This window comes from Squalius cephalus, assembly GCF_949319135.1.
Source record: "Squalius cephalus genome assembly, chromosome: 3".
Taxonomy (NCBI): Eukaryota; Metazoa; Chordata; class Actinopteri; order Cypriniformes; family Leuciscidae; genus Squalius; species Squalius cephalus.
Window position 1 is genome coordinate 16500262 of NC_137124.1, and position 19741 is coordinate 16520002.

Consider the following 19741-nt stretch of genomic DNA (forward strand, 5'->3'; position numbering starts at 1 on the left):
AGACAGAGTGCCATTTATCCAGCCCCCTTCCACTTTCTCTTTCTGTACTGTTTTAACTTGTCTCCCACTGCGTTTCTAATCGTGTCAAGCTGTGTGTTGCACAGTGCCCCAGGGACCAGAGTGTGTGTTCCCGTGGTTAGATTATGTTCTCCTCTCAATCTTTACCACTTGTCCATGATTGCTTGATGAAACAAGGAACAATGATAAATGTTCTCCTAACATGAGACTGTTGGAGCTTTAGAAGAAGATTCAGGCAAGGCTCCAAACACCTGCTGAGAGCATAACCACTGCTCTTACAATCTATATTTTCTATATTTATCTTCATATCTATCTCTGGTGTTCCCTCCCTGGGATGAATTTAGCATTGTGGTTTTTAGCGTACACTCTTAAAAGTGTAACAAATTTTCAACCCGCTTTCTATTGTTACAATGTTGGTAGTATATGTAAATGAGCTATGTTTACTAATTCTCCATGTAACCTGGATCGAGAACTTATTTGTCAGCAAAAGTCTGCCGGATGCTGTAAAACGCATCATACTTTAGACAGCCCCAGGGCTTTCATGAACACTATAGATTATACTTCTGCATTTTTGTACCCCCACCCACATAGTCAGATTGACTGAGGGTTATTACCAGAACAGTAATTGTAAAGGTATTGTATTCTCACTGAAAATGTATCGTACTTTTAAACAGCATTATGGTAAAAATGGAACACTATGACAACAGCTTTCTTACCGGTACACGTTTTACTTCAGGAAGTTGGGCGGAGCTTCTTTCAGTTTTTCCCTTCCATTTGGCCTAAAACACAGTATGCGACTACACACACAGAGGCTTTTCAAATTTTCCATCACAATGCTATCTCCAAATCTTTATGATTCTTTGCAGCCTTTAGCCACTGCCTACAACTCGCTGGATCCTTCACTGGAAACCAAAAGTAACTCACTAAATGTTTACTCTTTACTTCTTGCGACCGGGAACAATACAAGTGACTAAAAGTTTGCCAGAGAGTATTTCCTACTAGAGCAAGGTGGTATTTGACTAGCAGACTGGTGGGAGTGGCCTTGGACAGCAACATGCATAATGGGTGTTGAGGTTGTCCTAAGACAACAGCCTTTTTTCTCTGTTTTCTCTAGTCAGGTAGTATCGATTTCAAAAATTGTTTAACCTATCTACTGCATAGGCAGCCAAGTTTTATTGAAAGACGATTTTGCCTGCATTGAAGTACCCCTTTAAAAATAAGAACCTCTGAAGAACCTTTTTCCACTTCATGTGCAGTGGAAACGTTTATTCCATGGATCTAAAAACACCAAAACACACATTTGTTTTTCATTGACTTCTATTATTATATATAGAGCTAATGATATTTTCCATCCCATATCCTTATATGGCTCAAGATGTTTGACTAGTTAACTAATCATTCATCAACAATCTAGCTTCTTAGTATAATATTTTTTAGAGACAGTTTATGCACCATAAAACCCTCTCTTAAAAATGTACAATTGTTCCCTTTTTTGAAACCCTTCATCTACAGCCATATGCATTCAGATGGACAATTTGCCTGATGCATCACATCTTCCGCACCACGAGCATCATGTCTTTAAATGTCCTTTCAAGTAAAAATAATGTCTTGAGATCCCACAATGGCTCGGCTGCTAACCCCAAACATAACTGTCATAGAAACCATTTTGCATTTTTATTAAGACATTATTTATATGTTTATTAAGCCGTTTCCCATCTGGAAGCTATAGGCTGGTCCCCACATTGTGATTTCAGGTTTTACTATCCCTGTAAGGATATTTGGTCTCCACAATGTAGGCAAAACTTGACCCACACACATAGTTACGCATAAAGACACTTGTGTTATCCCACAAATACAGTATGCCACTTCAGTCATTATGTGTTTGTGTGTGCGACTGCAATGCGGTGGTTACACAACAGCAGGGCCTGAGGGGGCGGCCAGAGAGAGCACACTACACACCAGTGCTCTTCACACTGACCCTAACAAACTGCGGAGGAGAATACACACACACACACACACACACACACACACACACATGGTTATGCTTCCTCTCACTCACTATAGCTCCAAGCAGTGTCTATTTTTATTCACTTTCTAGAAATGTGCTCACATTGAGCAATGAAAAATTTTCTCTCTTAGAAAATCAGCATCATGTAGAATTCTCCTTGGAATATTTTAACCATCAGTGACTTTGTTTTCACCAAGTAGTTTATACTAATTTTGTTTAGTTTATCTTTGTCAAACAAGAGTGATAAACTAAACTTACATTTTCTGAAGAAAATGTGAGTGGTGTTTGCTAATGCAGAGGTCGCCTCCACAATGCTAGGGAATTGTGGGTGGTTGCCGGGGCCTTGCCGTGTGGTTGCTGAGGTGTTCTGTGTGGTTTTTAGTGCATTGATATGTGGTCCATAAGGTGTATTTAATTATTTTATTTAGTATTATTGTATACCAGGAACAAATCTTTAGTCTGATTGTTTAGAGGCACCTCTTCTCCATACAATTTGAAGTATCATTCATGTCTGCACACTACAAAGACACTAGGCTACAAAGACACACAAAGGCTAATATTTACAGTCATGCATGCAGTAAACAAGTGGAAAAAAGTACTTAGTAATTAAAAAAGTTTACTACTAAGGGTTAGGTATTTTAACAGATCCCTAAATGTACACTACCATTCACTCTCAGAAAAAAGGTACAAAAGCTGTCACTGTGGCGGTACCTTTTCAAAAGGTACACCTTTGTACCTAAAGAGTGCATATTAGTCCCTCAAAGGTATATATTGGTACCAAAAGTGTACATATTAGTACCTAAATGGTACATATTAGAACCCTTTTGAAAGGTACTGTCCCAGTGACAGCTTTTGTACCTTTTTTTCTGAGAGTGTTCATTAGTTTGAGGTCGGTAAGATTTTGTTTTTGAAATGTCTGTTATGCTCTCCAAGGCTGCATTTATTTGATCAAAAATAAAACAGTAGTCTTGTGAAATATTATTACAGTTTAAAATAACTGTTTCTATTTTAATTTGAAAATGTAATTTATTCTTGTTATGACAAAACTGAATTTTCATCAGCCATTCCTCAAGTCTTCAGTGTCACATGATCTTTCAGAAATCATTATATTATGCTTATTTGCTGCTCAAGAAATGTTTATTATTATTATTAATGTTGAAAACAGCAGCGTTGCCTAATATTTTTATGGAAACCGTGTTTTCATTAAACATGTTATTGTTTTCATTAATGAATCGAAAGTTCAAAAGAACAGCGTTTATTTGACTTTATTTTTAATATTGTAAAAGTTTTAACTGTCACATTTAATGTGTAAAATTGCTGAATCAAAGTATTCACTACTTTTTTTTTTTTTTTTTTTTTTTATCTTCCCAACCCTAATCATTTAAACAGCAGTGTAATGCAAGTATGAACAATAAATATAGTGATGCTTTAGCGAGCACCACTAATAATCAAATTATCCAAATATTGTTTATGGTAAAAAGACACAAATGAAGAGGTGTTCATATATAGCTCTTGTCTCTTGTTAGACGTCATATAATATAAATTTGACTTGTAAATCTGCCCAATTTGCATGTCAAGGTGAACGTGAACGTGTGGGCCTGAGAAACAATTCCGGCCTTGACACTTTTATATCGTGTTCTGATGTGGGCTATATTTAGATGGCTATTTTTGGCCATAAGCTGGATTTTTTTTTTATTTTATGATTTGAATAATGCCGTCATTTTCAGGGTGGTCCTTGTCCTTTAAAAACACATGAGATGCAAAGAAGACTGACTCTGGTCGATTATTTGAGAGATGGTGTGAAAACATTATCATATGCAAAGGAAGACACACACTGAGAGATAGTTGGCAGCAGTATTGTTTTCTTCTTCGATTCCCTATTTGGCTTGTGTTGAGCATTTGCGGGAGAGAGAGAGAGAGAGAGATGGTGAGAGAGGTGTGGATTCAGCCTTCAGTACCATCAAGAAGGCCAAAGGAATTTCCCTCTTTCTCTCTATCTCTCACTTGCAGCGGCCATAGGCTATGTAAATTAGGGCCTTGCTCTGCTAAATAAAGAACACTCAAGAAAACAAGAAGGTATAAAATAGGACAAAGACATGAGAAGAGGGGGGTAAAGAAATGAAATGATTTGCACAGGCCTGAAATAGACAGAGAAGATGGCATGAAAGTAGAGAGGACAGGAGAATGGGAGGACGGTGAGTGTCGGGTTGTATGTGAGTGTTATTGAGAGCTGTGTATAGGGCTCATTTGCATGGTGGATGGAGCAAGAGAAGGGGAGAGCCTTTCACGCCCCCACTGAAGGACTACAACACTGGACACACAAAAAACAGACACAACACATGCACTCAATTGTACTGGCATGACGACAGCTTCACTTCAGGACTGCCAAAGTGTTTTTAGCATATCTGCGTACCCTGAGAAATGTGCAAAAAAAAAGTAAATTAAGAAAAGTAAACATGTAAAATGTACAAACTATCATTAATGCCAAATTAAATGAAAGTACTAATTCACAGACCTTCTCTTCTTCACCCATGTAAACCCACACACACTTAGTCACAAACTCACACACACAGATGGAGTTCTTTCTACAAGAGCCTCTGAGTGCTCTCCAGCACATATGTACTGTAATCTGTACACAGACACACGCTCAGATTTGGCTCTGTCGAATCTCTTGTACTAACACAGTTTCTTATTAACATCTATTAGCAACAGTGTGACTATTTGACCTGAGACTATATGCAAATCGGAATACAAATTAGTTTTTTGAGTATGCAAAGTTTGGCACTTACAGTGTGCTGTCACAGGCTGTTTACCACGTAAAATACTGTCTCTGCATTCTTATTAAAGTGACAGAGGAACTCCCTACTGCAGATTTGCTTCTTTTTTCAGATCCAATTATCCTATCAGCACAACAATTTCAGTGAAAAGTTGAATTGAAAAATGGCATGAATTTCAGAATGTCTTTGTTTGAATGACAACAGCACTGCATGAGCTCCACACGTTTGGAAGCAAGAGAATATGATTAATGTCACAAATGTACTTTTTTGATTTTTTGATTAAATATTTCTTATTCATTGCTAGTTGATTTGCCATCACAGGAATAAATTATATTTTAAAATATATTCAAATAGAAAACAGTTACTTTAAATTGTAATAATATTGCAGAATATTACTGTTTTTAGTGTATTTTTTGATAAATTGTAAATAAAGTTTTAGGATTTTGAAAGATTCTGCACTATTTCTAGGTCACTAATCAAAAAAGTACATTTGTGACATTGATCATGTTCTTGCTTTCAAACTTGTGGAGCTCATGCAGTGCTGCTGTAAGGGAAAGAGTAAAAGTCCTTGCATAGTGAGTCCGAAATTTTCATAATGCATTTTCGTATTTGTCATTCGGTAGCTCTGAATTGTCAAAACACCTCTCAAAATGCTTGCTACTTATGCGAAAAAACTGAGAAAATCGAACCCGATCCAATTTTTTTTATAATGGATGAAAGTTTCGGAGGCAGTATGTAAACGTGATTGACTATAGATGAGGTGATATTTATTTTTTTACGAGAATTTCGGCCTCTAAAGAATAAGAATAAAGCAAAGAGTAAAGGAAGCCATAGTTGGAGAAACGAAAATGTGATTGAAATAGAGGAGGTGGTATAAGTAGGTAGTTGTAGTGCCCACACACACACATACTAACTGGACATCACTAGCTGTGTGTTATTGCTAGAATCAGCTGATTGGAGTGGTTTACTGTAATTGAACTGGAGAAGGTTATATGATCCTGTCTGATTATCTTGTGGAAGATGATATCGGCACACATCCTGCTTCAGAGACCAGAGAGATGGAAGATCCTCATTGACGTAAGGCTGGGTAAATAAGTAGTTTGTATGGCTACACACGTATTCGTCACACATCACAAAGCGGAGTATTGGCTGTCAAGAGAAAGAAAAGGACAGAGAGAGTGAGTCACAATTAGCTTGCTGATCAATGAAAGGCCTGATCCGTTAATGAGCTGCTGGGACTGTCTGTTGGTCACACTGGGCAATATGGTTTCCTAGAGGAGAGGGAGAGATCACAGGGTGCTGTGGAATCTCACAGTCTGGACACACACTATTTGAATATGTGTGTTATCGTTTCCACTGTCGTGATGTCGGTGGTGGTGGCAGTTCTCTGGGTTCGCTCTATACTTTTAAAAGTACACTGCCGTTCAAATGTTTGGTCAGGGTTTTTTTTTTGTTTTTTTTTAAGAAAGTCACATTAAATTAATCAAAAGTGACTTTTATAATATTATGAATGATTTCTATTTTAAATAAAGTCTGTTCTTTCGAACTTGCGATTTATCAAAGAATCTTGAAAAAATGTATCATGGTTTTCACAAAAATGATATCACAATGATACTGTTTTTACTGTATTTTTGATCAAATAATTACAGGCTTGGTGAGCATGAGCAAAAATCTGATCGACCCCAAACTGGACAGTAGTGTAATGTTGGATTCGCTTTGAAATAAGAGTGAATAGGGGAAAGCATGCGCAATAGAATGTTAGCATGTTAACAATAGCTATACAGTAAGTAGTTATGCCACATCAGTAGGTAGCAAAGACTCATCTTACGTGTAGATGTTGTCTATACCACTCTCTGAGCTGTGTAAAGATGCTGAATTAAATTACTTTGGATCTTAATTCTCAAAACTAAAGTCAGTAGACCAGATCTGAGAGAGGCTTTGGCACCGGCACGATTATGGTGGAAAAGAGAAATGCGTGTGTGTGATCAGCCTACAGGCACCCTGAAGAACCCAGTCATTATAAACCTTATTCATAATGCATGTTGACGTTAAGAGGATGTCATTTGAATGTTTGGAAAATTTCTGCTCTCTTCACTTATCTAGAAAGATTTATCTTTACAGAGATCATGCTCTGTGATTGATTAATTCAGCAGGAAATATTTTGCTGCCGGAGGTAGCCGAGCGCTGCCAGTAAAGAGAAGAACTGCTGACGAGACACACACAGTGCACACACACACATGCTGAAATATAATAACATTCACGTATGAACGCAGTCAGGAGAGGAGACGACACAGGTGTACAGCTGCGACCTGCGCACACAGAACAGGTGCTGGGTCAGGTGTGTGTGTCTCTCACTGGAAAGGTTAAGTGGAATGTTAGTCTACAGCTCTCTCTCTCTCTCTCTCCCCCCGCTGTGTGTGAGTGTGCACTAACATTCACAACAGCTGTATGTGGTTTCACTGGTTTGTAATCTATCTTTCCCACTGGACTCGCTGTGTTCAGTGTGTTTATGTGTTAGGGATTTATTAAGACTTAATTAAGCTTGTTGTGTTTTATAGTTTCCCTTTCAAGCCAATTTTTGTGATTGTTGATCTGGCAACGCTGCCAACAACACACGCACACATACACAGTGGGACTGTTAAAGGGCTGGCATTATATTATCAGCTATCTGTTATGTTAATATACAAAATTGTAAACAAAGATTGTCAAAGATTATATGAACTATGTTAACTGAATGTTCATTTATTTACAGACAAATACAAAAAAAAAAGTGAATTCAGTTGGATTGAATGAAATAGAATCAAACCAAATTCAACTGAATACAGGGGGTCCATTTTGTTAGGTTAAAGTCAGCATGAAATGAAAATTCACCCTATTCATATATTTTGTAAATACATATTATAGATCTTATTGTAAATGATTCATCTATGTAGACAGTATGTTTATTTTTCTTAACTTTTTCTTTATTTTTAATCAAAATGTTCAAATCTTTCGAAGAAACGTCAGTCTCTCTGGTGACGTATGCTGGACTTCTTCAGTCATTTAGTCTGCTTAAACCGTGCCCCTTTCTTACAATCGACTGCAAGCTTGCATTCATCTTTGATGGAAAACCAATGAATAACCGATGAAAAAAAAAACCCTACGTTTCTGTTTCACTCGGATGTGTCACAATACGTAAGAAAAGATTGCGTCTTTAAGCAATTAGCCAATTAGTAGATGCTATAACCACTTGGCAAAAATCTTTTACATTGAAACCCACTGTAAAGTACTTATGTATTTTGACCAAAGTAAATGTAAACATTAAAATATAAATTGCAAAACGTTATTATAATATATTTTTGGAGTTCCTCTTAACATTCAAATGAACTAAATATTTATTTAGACTTGTGTGTTTTCCCTCTCTGCTACAAGGTCTTTTAATAGAACCATCAGTCACATGGCATATTTGCATGCTCTAATTTTAGGTTAAAGTCATCCTTGTAAAACATTTTTTTAACTTTTAACTTTTTTAAATAGTTTTTCTTCTTCTTCTTCTTCTTCTTCTTCTTTTATTGACAGTATTTCAACCATTTAAACTTGTGTGTATGTTGTGGAGCAGACATATTCCACTCACATGTGTAATGAGGTGGTCTGGAGCTTGTGTAAGGAGCTGGAATGTTGTTTGTGGAGGGACAATGGGCTCTTTAGTGGAACACCACTCGTCCCGCTGCCGCAGAAATGGCTGGGGATTGTTCCCGTGGAGATGGCACAAGCGGCAGAGCACTCAGGGTTGAGGAGGATGTCGTGACTGAGCCCAGCGTTCGCGTGTATGTCATGAGGGAGCAGCAGTGACAGGACTTCAATCAAAAGGCCTTTGTTCAGTCCAGCCAGCGCTCATGACACGAGCAGCAGGTGTTCACTCTGTAGGTGTTGTCACATCTGTGGGATGTCTCAATCCCTTTCTTCCTCTGCCTCAGCCTCAGCCTCTATTCACACTGTGTGCACACTGTGTTTCTCTAGTCATAATCTGTTCTCCTTCTTTTAGCCTTGCTGCTGATCTTTTTATTCATAGTATTGATTGTTAATCTGGGATTATTCCTTATGTTCATTAATGTCTGGTTGAACTTTATTTATTTTTGTACATAATATTTTATATTATAATTTCTGACACCTTATTTTATAATGTACATATTTCTATTTTTATATATAATATATTCTATTTGTTAACTATTACATTTTTTTTCATATAATAAAATAAAAGAAGTACAAGGCATTAATGAATAATACCTTTGTACAATGTATTTATATTATTTTGTATTTTATTTTACTTAACTTTTATTTACATAATATTCTATATATATATATATATATATATATATATATATATATAGTATTATTAAGTTATATTTATTTATTACATATTCTATTTATATATTATTTTTTTATTTTTTTTTATTACATCTTTATATATATTTGTGGCTTGTTGTAATTTTATTGTATTTTATTTACATAATATTTTAGATTATAAATACAGAAACTTGTTTTATTTTTATATTCAAATTTCATTGTTCCTGTCACTGCTTTTATTGTGTGAACTGATTTTTTTCTTTTGGGCAAAACATTACTTTGAAATTATTAATGAAAACAGTTTTGACCTTCACTCTTTTTAAGACTTTCTTTTCTTCCTCAGTCTTCATTTCATTACTTCATTGTCTTTAGTCTCTCTCTCTCTCTCTCTTTCTCTGTCTCTCTCAAGGGATTATGTGAATCAGTCCCAGATTTGTGGCGTATGCTGGAAGCAGTCATCAGTAGTTCTGCAATGAGATTAGAGCGATCTCCCACAGCAGCCTGTGTGTGTGTGTGTGTGTGTGTGTGTGTGTGTGTGTGTGTGTGTGTGTGTGTGTGTGTGTGTGTGTGTGTGTGTGTGTGTGTGTGTGTGTGTGTGTGTGTGTGTGTGTGTGTGTGTGTGTGTGTGTGTGCGTGTGTGTGCGCGCGTTCATATCATATGTTCTAATTTCCCAAAGTGTTCTTCGACTTCCTCTTCTAATTTGAATCATAATAGCATACTAAGATAATCTACATTTGGAACCAGTCATGTTTAATCAGTCAATATGGAGGAGAATTTCTGCAGGGAATCGTGTTGACTCTGATGCAGACACTAAATCTGACGCCGGGTTCATTAGGTTTTAATGTTGGCAGTGGGCTCTGTCTCTCCATAGTCCGTACACAGATTAGCTGGCTCAGCTCCATATGTCGTGTGATTCTGCCAATCCCCCTGCGTTTGATTCGCTCTCTCACAGGAAGTGACATTTTGTGTTGATTTACAGTGTGTATGGCCTGGTGGCCCTTCAGATCGTCCGTCTCCTCGCCGACCGGGGGGCCAGAGTAGTTGCTATGACAACCCTGAATGCCATCATAATAGCACGGACCACCATGTAACATCAGCTGTGAAAATCCATGTTTCACACGTGAAATTGCGCCAGTGTGAATGTTGTGTTTGGGTATGTTGATGTGTGTGTGTGATAAGCACACACTTTAGTGTTTTTGGGCTCAACAGAGACAGTAACAGACCGTTACAAATAACTGCAGTACTGCTTTAGCTCCAGCAACTACCGCCCTCTAGTGTCTTCACTATTAACTGCAACCCACAAATGCTCTCATTCATCCTATTCTCATAAAAAGAATGATGATGTCTTCCTTTATTCAGCCTTGCACTGTAGTTAGGAGATGTTTTATCTTATTACAAGGCTGTAAAACAGCAGACACATCAAGACAGGGAGGTTTAGAGCGACAGTAATATGTGAACTGAAGATATAGAGAATGGGTGGAGGTTTGTTCAAATACAAGATAGAGGGACAAATTCTCTCTCTCTCTGTCTATCAGTGTTTGCTGTCAAAGAGATGAACATATCGTTTTGATCATTACAATGTCTCCTTGCCCAGCACTCACGAGAGAATCACATCAGAGCCCACTCTTCATGCTTATTTCTGGCTGTATTTCCGTCTTTTTCCTCCACTCACCAAATGCATCTTGCTCATCTTTTCCACATCCCACTTGTTTCTGTAACAGACACTATAGGTATGTTCCACAGTCAAAATTCTTAGATATTTTTTTAAATGTTCCATTTAGCATGTTGGTTTGCTTTGGAACAGACTTGCGTACATCAGATGAGAAATAGGAAATATTTATTTAGGTTTCTTTGAAATATCAACTTTGTCTCAGATGTTTATCAGATATAGGACATTTTTATGCTTAGAGAAATTTCAAAAGAACAGCATTTATCTGAAATAGAAAGCTTTTGTAACACACTACCATTCAAAAGTTTGGGGAAAGAAATGAACACTTTTATTCAAAAGTGACTGTAAAAACATTTATAATGTTACATTTTTCTGTCCTGATCCAATAGGAACATCTGTCTTGACCTATAGGTGCTTGGGATTTTCAGTAATTCTGTGAATAAAGACGCTTACCAAACCAGTTTATCTAGTTCTAAATATAGACCTTTACACACCTCTGTGTGTTTTCATTCTCAAAGGGTAGGTCCGGGCATAATAGGATGGGCGGTCTTATCACTTCACCTGTAAGAGGAAGTTCTTTTTCAGAAGAAGGCGTGTCTTTCAGTTGCAGCACAAAGGAAGTCAGCGTGTTACTGTGTGAAAGTGTGTGTGTACATGTCGATGGTTGAAGGGACCCATCATGCCCAGGCTGTGTCCAGGCAGTGTGTGTTGCTTTTCTCCACTCTTGTTCGGCTGTGATGGGGGTGGGCAGGGAGATGCCAATCGCTTGAGAGAGGAAGACTTTTTGGAAACCTCCTCCAACAGTTCAGTTAGAACAACAGAAGGACAGACAATCAGCAATAGCAACTTGTCACAGGTTTGGATAGGCTACTCCTTATATCACTGTGTAGTTTTCTCTAGAGTGAGCACTGCGAACTGTGTTTGTGTGATGTTATTTTAGTGATTATGTGATTTATTTGATTGTGAGGCTCATCCCGGTCTCATCCGTCTGATGATCTCTTCCTGTCACACCAGTTGACTCATGATTGGCTTTGTGCATTCATGCATATGTGTATTGGCTTAGATTTATGAGCAATGATGCAGGATGTGTGTGTGTTTGTTTGTTTGTGTGTGTGCGTGTGCATCATAAGGTTTATCTGGGCTAGCAGGAGATGCTTGTTTGTGCTGATCTGATTACCACAGCATTAATGCTAAGCCTATAATGAATGACAGAATTGGAAAGTCTGGACAGTTAAAGACACATGCATAAAGTTCTGTTTATGTAATTCATCAAGTTTATATGAATATAGCCATAAATGCATGGGGAAATTACTAATTTATATCCATGCATCAAGTATAGTGGTTCTGAACCAGGGGGCCAGGGGCCAATAGGGGACCTCAGCAAACTTCCAAAGGGGCCTCAAGATGACTTAAAATGATTTCAAATAAGACAAAACAAGCATGAAAATAAGCTAAACCAACTAAAAATAAAGATATTTCTTATTTTTTGATTATTTTTATAACAAATATACATATTTCTAGGTATGGCAAGCTCTAAAATATTTTATTAAGTAGAACGTGAGTTTTATTGAGTGAGTTGTGGCCTTAAAGTCCAAAAGGTTGAAGCTTTTATCCAAAGTGACTGACAATAGAGGAACATAAGCAATTTGTCTCAGAGCCATCAATATTCAGTGGACAATGCCAGGTTATTCATATGAGATCTTTTTAATACCTCAATTGTTTCTCCTAGATGGAAATTTATATAAATGGAGGGCTTAAGTCTTTTTTGATTTATTCTCCTTGACAAAAGTCTTGTTCAGATGGAACTAGCCAGGTAAATTCAAACATGTCTGTGTTTTAGGAAAAATGAGTCCAGACAAGAATGTATATGATTGCAATTTGTTTGCAATGCTTCTCTTTTATTTTGGCCTCTGTTGAATACAGAGCACCTCCATTATCTTTTTGCCAGCTTTCTGAGTACGATGACATTTGAGTGCTGTTCAAATGTAAAAAGACAATTAATCCAGAAGAAGAGTCCAATCACAGGCCGGGTCATACCCTGAGTATGATCCTCACCTTAATTAATTCCTTTTCTAATTATATACATAATGTACATGAAATCACGGACATCCTAGGTTAATTAATGTAACTGAAACATTTGTTTGGAAGAATAATCCCCTTTTAATAGTGCTACAGATCTTGGTAATCTTATATGTCTCCTGTATGGAAGATATCTCAGTAATGTCACAAACTGTCCTGGGATTTGCTATGATGCCAAAATGGATGTCAAACCTTTCTTATCAGATTCTTCCAAGATCAGATTATGTGAGCTATGCTAACCACATTCATTGTTTAGCTCTGTACTCATACTGAATACTCATACGTTTTTGTTTCATTATCCCCCTAAGGTATTTTAGGAGCAACTTCTGAGACCAACTGACACTTAAATGAAATAAGCTATGAATAAGTAAGAATGAGCTCATGGAGCAGCATCCAAAACAAAATAAATTAACCATTTATTGTTTATTCGAATAAAGTTTAAATATAAAACTTAAGAAAATTAGAAATGTCGCCTTGGCAACTAACAAAACAGTTCAAGTTGAAGTAGTAAAGTTATTCAAACTAAAACTGACATAAAACTAAATAATTAAAAATAACACTTTTTATGCTAAGATGACACCTTTTCATACCTATGAATTAGCATTTCTATGTAAAAAGGAACATATCTGCCTCCTGACTTCTGTTTTTATCACAGGATAATGAGATATCTTTGAAACTCTGTCGATGGAGAGATCAGCATGAACACTATTGTTCTGTGGCAATGGGTTATGTAGGATTTGCATTTATCAGCTCTCTCATTTCCGCTGATTCGGTCACTAGCCAAAACATACATATCTCTCAAACACCACTTCCTGAGGTCTGAAACGCTCCCCGATATGGCAGCTCATTCAGATTCAAATGCATTCATTTTTAGCATCTAACAAACACTAATATCTAAAACAGCATGCAGGCTGACGTAGTTGCAGCATTAGATGCTCTCTGGGTGTGTGTGGGGTAACATCTACTGTGTCAAAGAACTCTGTCTTTTATGCTCCTCAGTCTCCTTTGGCTAGCTTCCTCCCGTTTACAACTTGACTGCATGTCTTCCTCCTTTTCTCTCTCCCAAAAGCTGATATGATGCAGTGATGCTCTGATTTTTAGTACAACTTTTTTAGATCAATTAAAGTTTTAATTAAGGTATCCTATTTTTAACCATATATTCAAGATTTAGGTGAACTCAAATATAAAAGTTTTGATTTGGACATTGCAAAGCCCATATCAGTGAATGTGGAGGGCTGTCGTCCGTGTCTATGGGTACAGCCCTTCATAACATCTGCACATTCAGTATAGTCAAATAGTGCGTTACATGATATTTATTCATCATTTAGTAAAACTAATATGCTAAAAGACATGTGAATTGTATGTGTGCAGCAGTTTCCATTAGCACGCTGCATGTGTTGGATCTGACAGTGTTACTGAATGAGTCTTGGCTTCTTCAGGGCGACACCTCGGAGGTATAAATTCTCAGGCTGTGTGATTTAGTCTCTAATTAGATCGCACATGCACATACACACTCGGAGTATGTACTGCAGGGGCTGTAATCATTTCATTAGGTTAATTACTAGCTGTGAAGGGGACTCATCATGGTCTCTGTGGGCGCTTTGGGTAATTGGTCTGGCTCTAACTCAACTTTAACCAGACTGTGCCATCTCACCCTGACTGGCTCATTGGACACACATACATACAGAGCCTGGAATCAAACACACTGCACATTAATCCGATCTGATCTTAAGGACTGTCATTTTGTACAGTAAATTATGCAATCTGATCTGTTTGTTCAGAATGTGTGGTCAATATCCGGTACATCTGCATCAGTTGCTATAGTGATGATGTAAGCGTCAGCGCAATGTCAAGAGACTTACTCATATGACAACTGAGAGCAGCTGCCAGTGAGGATGGAAAAATGGACATTTTTCACTAACTTTAGGCACTAACTGACTTCCATGCACAAGTTTTCAATATGACAAAATTTTAAGTGAATATGAATGTATTCAGACACTGCTCCAGACAATACTGAGCAGTTTGTGTAATGTTACATAAAGGCCATACAACCTTTCTGTGGAAAGCCACAAAAAAAAAAAAAGATTTACTTGAAATACAATCTGACCTTTCAGACTGACTGAGACATATTCAAAAAAAAAATCTGATCGGATTTCAAACTGTAAATGACTGTGATTTTAAAAATCTGATTTGATTTGGTTCTCTGCTACTGACAGATGAGTCAGATCTGTCCAAATACATCTAGAATACATGCCAGCCTGAAGAAAGCTTTAGATATCTCAGCATCAGCCTAGTTCTGTAATTATTTATGAAATGTCTAGAAGGAGGAAAAGATTATGTTTTATAACTGAATCAACAAGGGATTTCTTAAGGGAAAAAACAGTCTGGGTTTTTACTGATTAGGATCTGTGTATTTGACCAGGCTTGGCTGAACAAAGAAAGTGTCTTCATTAATTTTAAATTAATTATAATTTTTTCTTCAATGTTTGTGGGTAGTGTAGCTTATTGCCCTGCATGCTGTTAGTGCTGCACAAGGGCCGTTTCTCAATATGCGTTCTTGTCTGTACTTGTGTTCTTGTGGACTTGTGAAACGCCATCAGTCCCTGCCCAAGTTCTGTCCCAATACACAAGTTTGCATTTTGGCAAGAACGGTTAAAAATCCCGGAAGTGTTCTTGACACGCCCATTTTACCGAGGATACATCGGTTGGTAACTTGTGTGAACTTGACGGCATTCATTTCGGCATTTGAGGAAAGAGAGGCAGGTCAATACAGCAAGTCGTTTTTCTACAATTTCGTACGCTATTTCATCACTAAATTCACTTCTGAGAACATTTGATGCAGAAATCAACTGTGTAGATTTCAAATATTGGCATTTTTACGAAAATTTATGGCGAAACGAAAATGTGCTCAAACGTTTTCGGAAGTGAGAATCTCCATAAGCGTATCTTTATTGTTATGAATATACATTACATTGTAGTGTACAGTTGTAGAGTAATCCCTTGAGCTGAGGGTAGACTTGGGCGATAAAGCCTGGCTGTTATCGTCAATAATTCTCGTTATGTTTGGGTACTGCAGACGGCGTCTGTGCGGGGGGTATTATTGCGCAATACCAGCAAGAACACGTCGTCTCACACTGTCAGCAGCGTTCTGTGTGCTCGTCACCTTGTGAGTTCATTCTTCCAAGAACAACTAGCAAGAGCGTTCTCCCCAAGAACACAAGTCCGTTCTTTGCATTCTTGGTTTTGAGAAACACCCAATGTTTGACCACGTCTTTGGAACGCTGATCGTTTGAATAACATCTTTGTTTGCTGACAGCTCATTGGTGTTTCCATGGCAACTGATAGATAAGGGTGATTGGCTGAAATTGGGGGATTTTCAGGTGATTGTATTCAGCCATTCTATAACACATACAAGCAGTGTTATTTTTTCCATTAAGGTCAGTAGGTCAGTAAGGTCAGCTTATATATATATATACTGTATATTGATTTACTTATTTGAAGCATTTGGCAGTAGGTCAAATCTCAGTCACTCTCTGGTTGATTTCTTCTAAATGGACACTTAATTAAGATTTCCTGCATTTGATTTTATTTATCTCTCGAAAAGAATAATTTTTTGGAGTGTACAAATTTGTTAATGATGCTTTTATTTCTTGGAGATTCAATATTTCAAGGACCATTCTATGCTTTCTTTTTCATTTTCTCACATTGATCCCTTACATATTTAGTGGAATGATCTTTATTTTTCTCTTTCACTATCACAAATTGCTTATTTGTTCAACTGGATTGTAGTCACATTATGAGTATAATGACACATGATTGTCCTAATAGCTGTTACAGCTTTGACTTAAAAAGCCACTCAGATCCACTTTAACAGCAATTCAGAGGTCAGAAGATGACATTCATCCCAAGTTTTTTTAAATGGAGTCTTTCAATAGTATTTCTTAAGCAAAAGCCATAGTTTAGAAACAAGTAGGTTAATTTCAGAGCAGAGAAAACCTGAACTGAATTGAATTATTATATTCGCACCACAGCAGCACCACAAGGCCATGCGTTTGCATGGGAACAACACTTGCGGTCTTTGCACTTGACCACTTGTCTACTTGCATCATATATTTCTTGTATTTGGCCCAAGTGTTCAATTGGGTGTGAAGACCGCAAACTTGTGTAGAACTTTTGATTACCTGAGGCTTATTCATTTCACTTTTGGTGTGAAGGGGCCTTTACATTTGCCAAAAAAATTAACTTTTGATTTTTGTTATTAAAAAACAAACAAGCAAGCCCAGCTCAGTTGAGGAAAACGTAACACAAAAGTAATGTAACACATTACTTTCCTTAAAAAGTAACTAAGTGATGCAATTAGTTACTTTTTTAGGGAGTAATATTGTAATGCAGTACTTGAAAAAGTAACTTTCCCCAACACTGGGCATAAATACACAATTATTTGGCCAAAAAAACATCTTTTATTCCAAAGTAGCCATTTATTCTGACTAAATAAATGTTTTGCCAGACAAAAACAGCTTTGCAGTGGTAACAAGAAAATGATTCAGTGATGCAAACAGAGCTCATTTTGGCTGTACAGCAGCTCTAAAATAAAATTGTGTCATTGTTCAGCTGAAGTCAGTTCATGTTCCGTTGTAAAAATCATAAATTATTAAATTAGTTAATTTAATCTTTAAAGCTGATCTGTGGAAAACAGTGATGTCATCATCCAGCTCAGTTCAGTTCTTATCCAATAGTATCAGTGCAGTCAAATCAATAATATTGTTAAATATTAAGTGACCCCAACTAAGCAAGCCAGAGGCAAGGAACCCAAACTCCATCAGGTGACTTCCGACATGTCACCCATTCAAGGAAACACAATATGGAAGTCACCTATAAAATGATTATGTTGTGAACCATGAACCCAAATAACTTAATTTAAAAATAATTTCTATCACTTTTGTTTATCAAAACATGCTAAGAAATCCACGAAAGTTGAGTGATTAACACCATTCGCTAAATAATTGCTTTATCTATATATAATGTGTGTGTGTGTGTGTGTGTGTATATATATAACATCACAACTCGTACCCATGAAGTAAAAATGGCAGCATCCAGTCTGTGTACTTCTGGGCTGCACACTAGCCATTGAGATAAATGGGAATGCTGACGGATAGCTCACCAGGTTTTATAACTCCTTGGATCTAATCAGCTTTGCTGTAAGGAATCGTGGGATTTGTAGTTCTAGCTCTATGTAGGGCATTGCAGAGGCACTGTGCCCTTCAGATGAGAGAAAGGACAAAAGAGGCGAATAAAAAAGAGAAATGAGAAGAGAATGACAGCAAACAGAGAAGGGAATTAACAGGGAGAGCCGAAATGACGCAAGAAAGAAGAGAGAAAGGAGAAATAGAAGAGCAGGGTGAATACAGAAACTGATGATTTGAGAGGAACTAAGAGAGAGAGGAGGAGGATTAGGAGAGGAAGAGGTAGAGATTAAACAAAAATAGCAATCATTGTGAGATTCCTCTGAGTCACCATCTGACATCACTTTGTGTGTGTGTGTGTGTGTGTGTGTGTGTGTGTGTGTGTGTGTGTGTGTGTGTGTGTGTGTGTGTGTGTGTGTGTGTGTGTGTGTGTGTGCGCTTGCACACTGTGATGGATCAAAGATGTTCTCATTTTTGTGTGAATGTGGAACCAGCTCTGTACTGAAAGGATGGAGTGAGTGATGTCTGGGTCTGATGTTTGTCTTGCTGTACAGGGAGGCTTCACTGGCAGATATCCTGAAGTTTAGTCTCTCACACACACTTATTTGTTTCGTCATATTACATACACACCTCTTTTTATGTATTTTCTGTGACTTTTTTTGTTTTTTCTAGAATATATATGTTTTTTTTTTTGTTTTTTTGTTTTTTTCATAGTTTGTTTTTACATTTTTAGATAAACCTGACCCATATTCATACATACATGCATACATAATGAGAACATACATACTATACAATTATTTTTATGCTATGATATTTTTATATTAAACTAAATATAATAACTTTTGACTCAACTAATCCCTAAATCTACTTCTCCAAGAAAACATTATTTAATTTATTCTATCAAAGGGAGTTTTAACAGATTTAACTACCTTCTGGGGGCAATTCACATATATTTATGAGCTCTGCTGGGAGTCACTGGGAGAAAATGAGACACCCGTTCAAAGGGATGTAGAGAGTATAATCACCTGCAGAAATGACTCAGAGGTTACATTGACATTGCAACTGAATGTGGCTCAAATCCTCACGTGACCTAACATTTAAAATTCTGATCTGAGACATTTTGGGGTAGATTTACTAAACAGGGCAAAGGCCTATCTTGTGTACCTAATATTTATCCAAATGAGTCAATATTTACTCAAATCACAAGAACTGAATTGAATTGAAATAGTGAAATGTGTGTCAAGCAATAATAAAAATGTAGCTTACCAGAAATTGTACCATGTAAACATTGTAACGTTGTCACTAAACCTAATAAAATTCAGTTAATGTTTTGACAATCACAATACACTTTTTGTAATGCAAGAATTTATTTTATTTTTTTAAATAATATGTCCTTAATATGTAAAGCTGTGTATCTGATTATCAAGTGTGACCACTCATGATGAAATTTAAAAGGCAGTTTTGTACATGTTAATGCTAAAAATGTGTCTATTTTCAAATGATAAAAAAAAATGTATATTATATTATATTATATTATATTATATTATATTATATTATATTATATTATATTATGTAACATTTCAGGGTAGTTTGTTTAATGTATTGTGGTCCCTTTAGGAGAGTGTAAAATAGCCAGTGAGGTACAGTGAGGTATATACTTTCTTTCCCACTAGACCTTGC

At 36.8% G+C, this 19741-nt stretch overlaps 1 protein-coding gene across 2 annotated transcripts in view; it reads left to right on the forward strand.

Annotated features, from left to right (window-relative positions):
• The window catches only part of LOC307155454 (diacylglycerol kinase delta), a 59502-nt gene that overhangs the window by 19344 nt on the left and 20417 nt on the right, over positions 1-19741 (forward strand). Inside the window, exon 1 of one of the 2 annotated variants that reach the window (XM_079866078.1) lies at positions 11393-11655. The exons of the other annotated variant lie outside the window; for it this stretch is intronic. Within the exon in view, the coding sequence (XP_079722204.1) occupies positions 11479-11655 (177 nt within the window). The 5' untranslated portion in view covers positions 11393-11478. Of the gene's footprint in view, positions 1-11392; positions 11656-19741 lie in introns of those variants that run through there. 2 annotated transcript variants of the gene reach the window in all.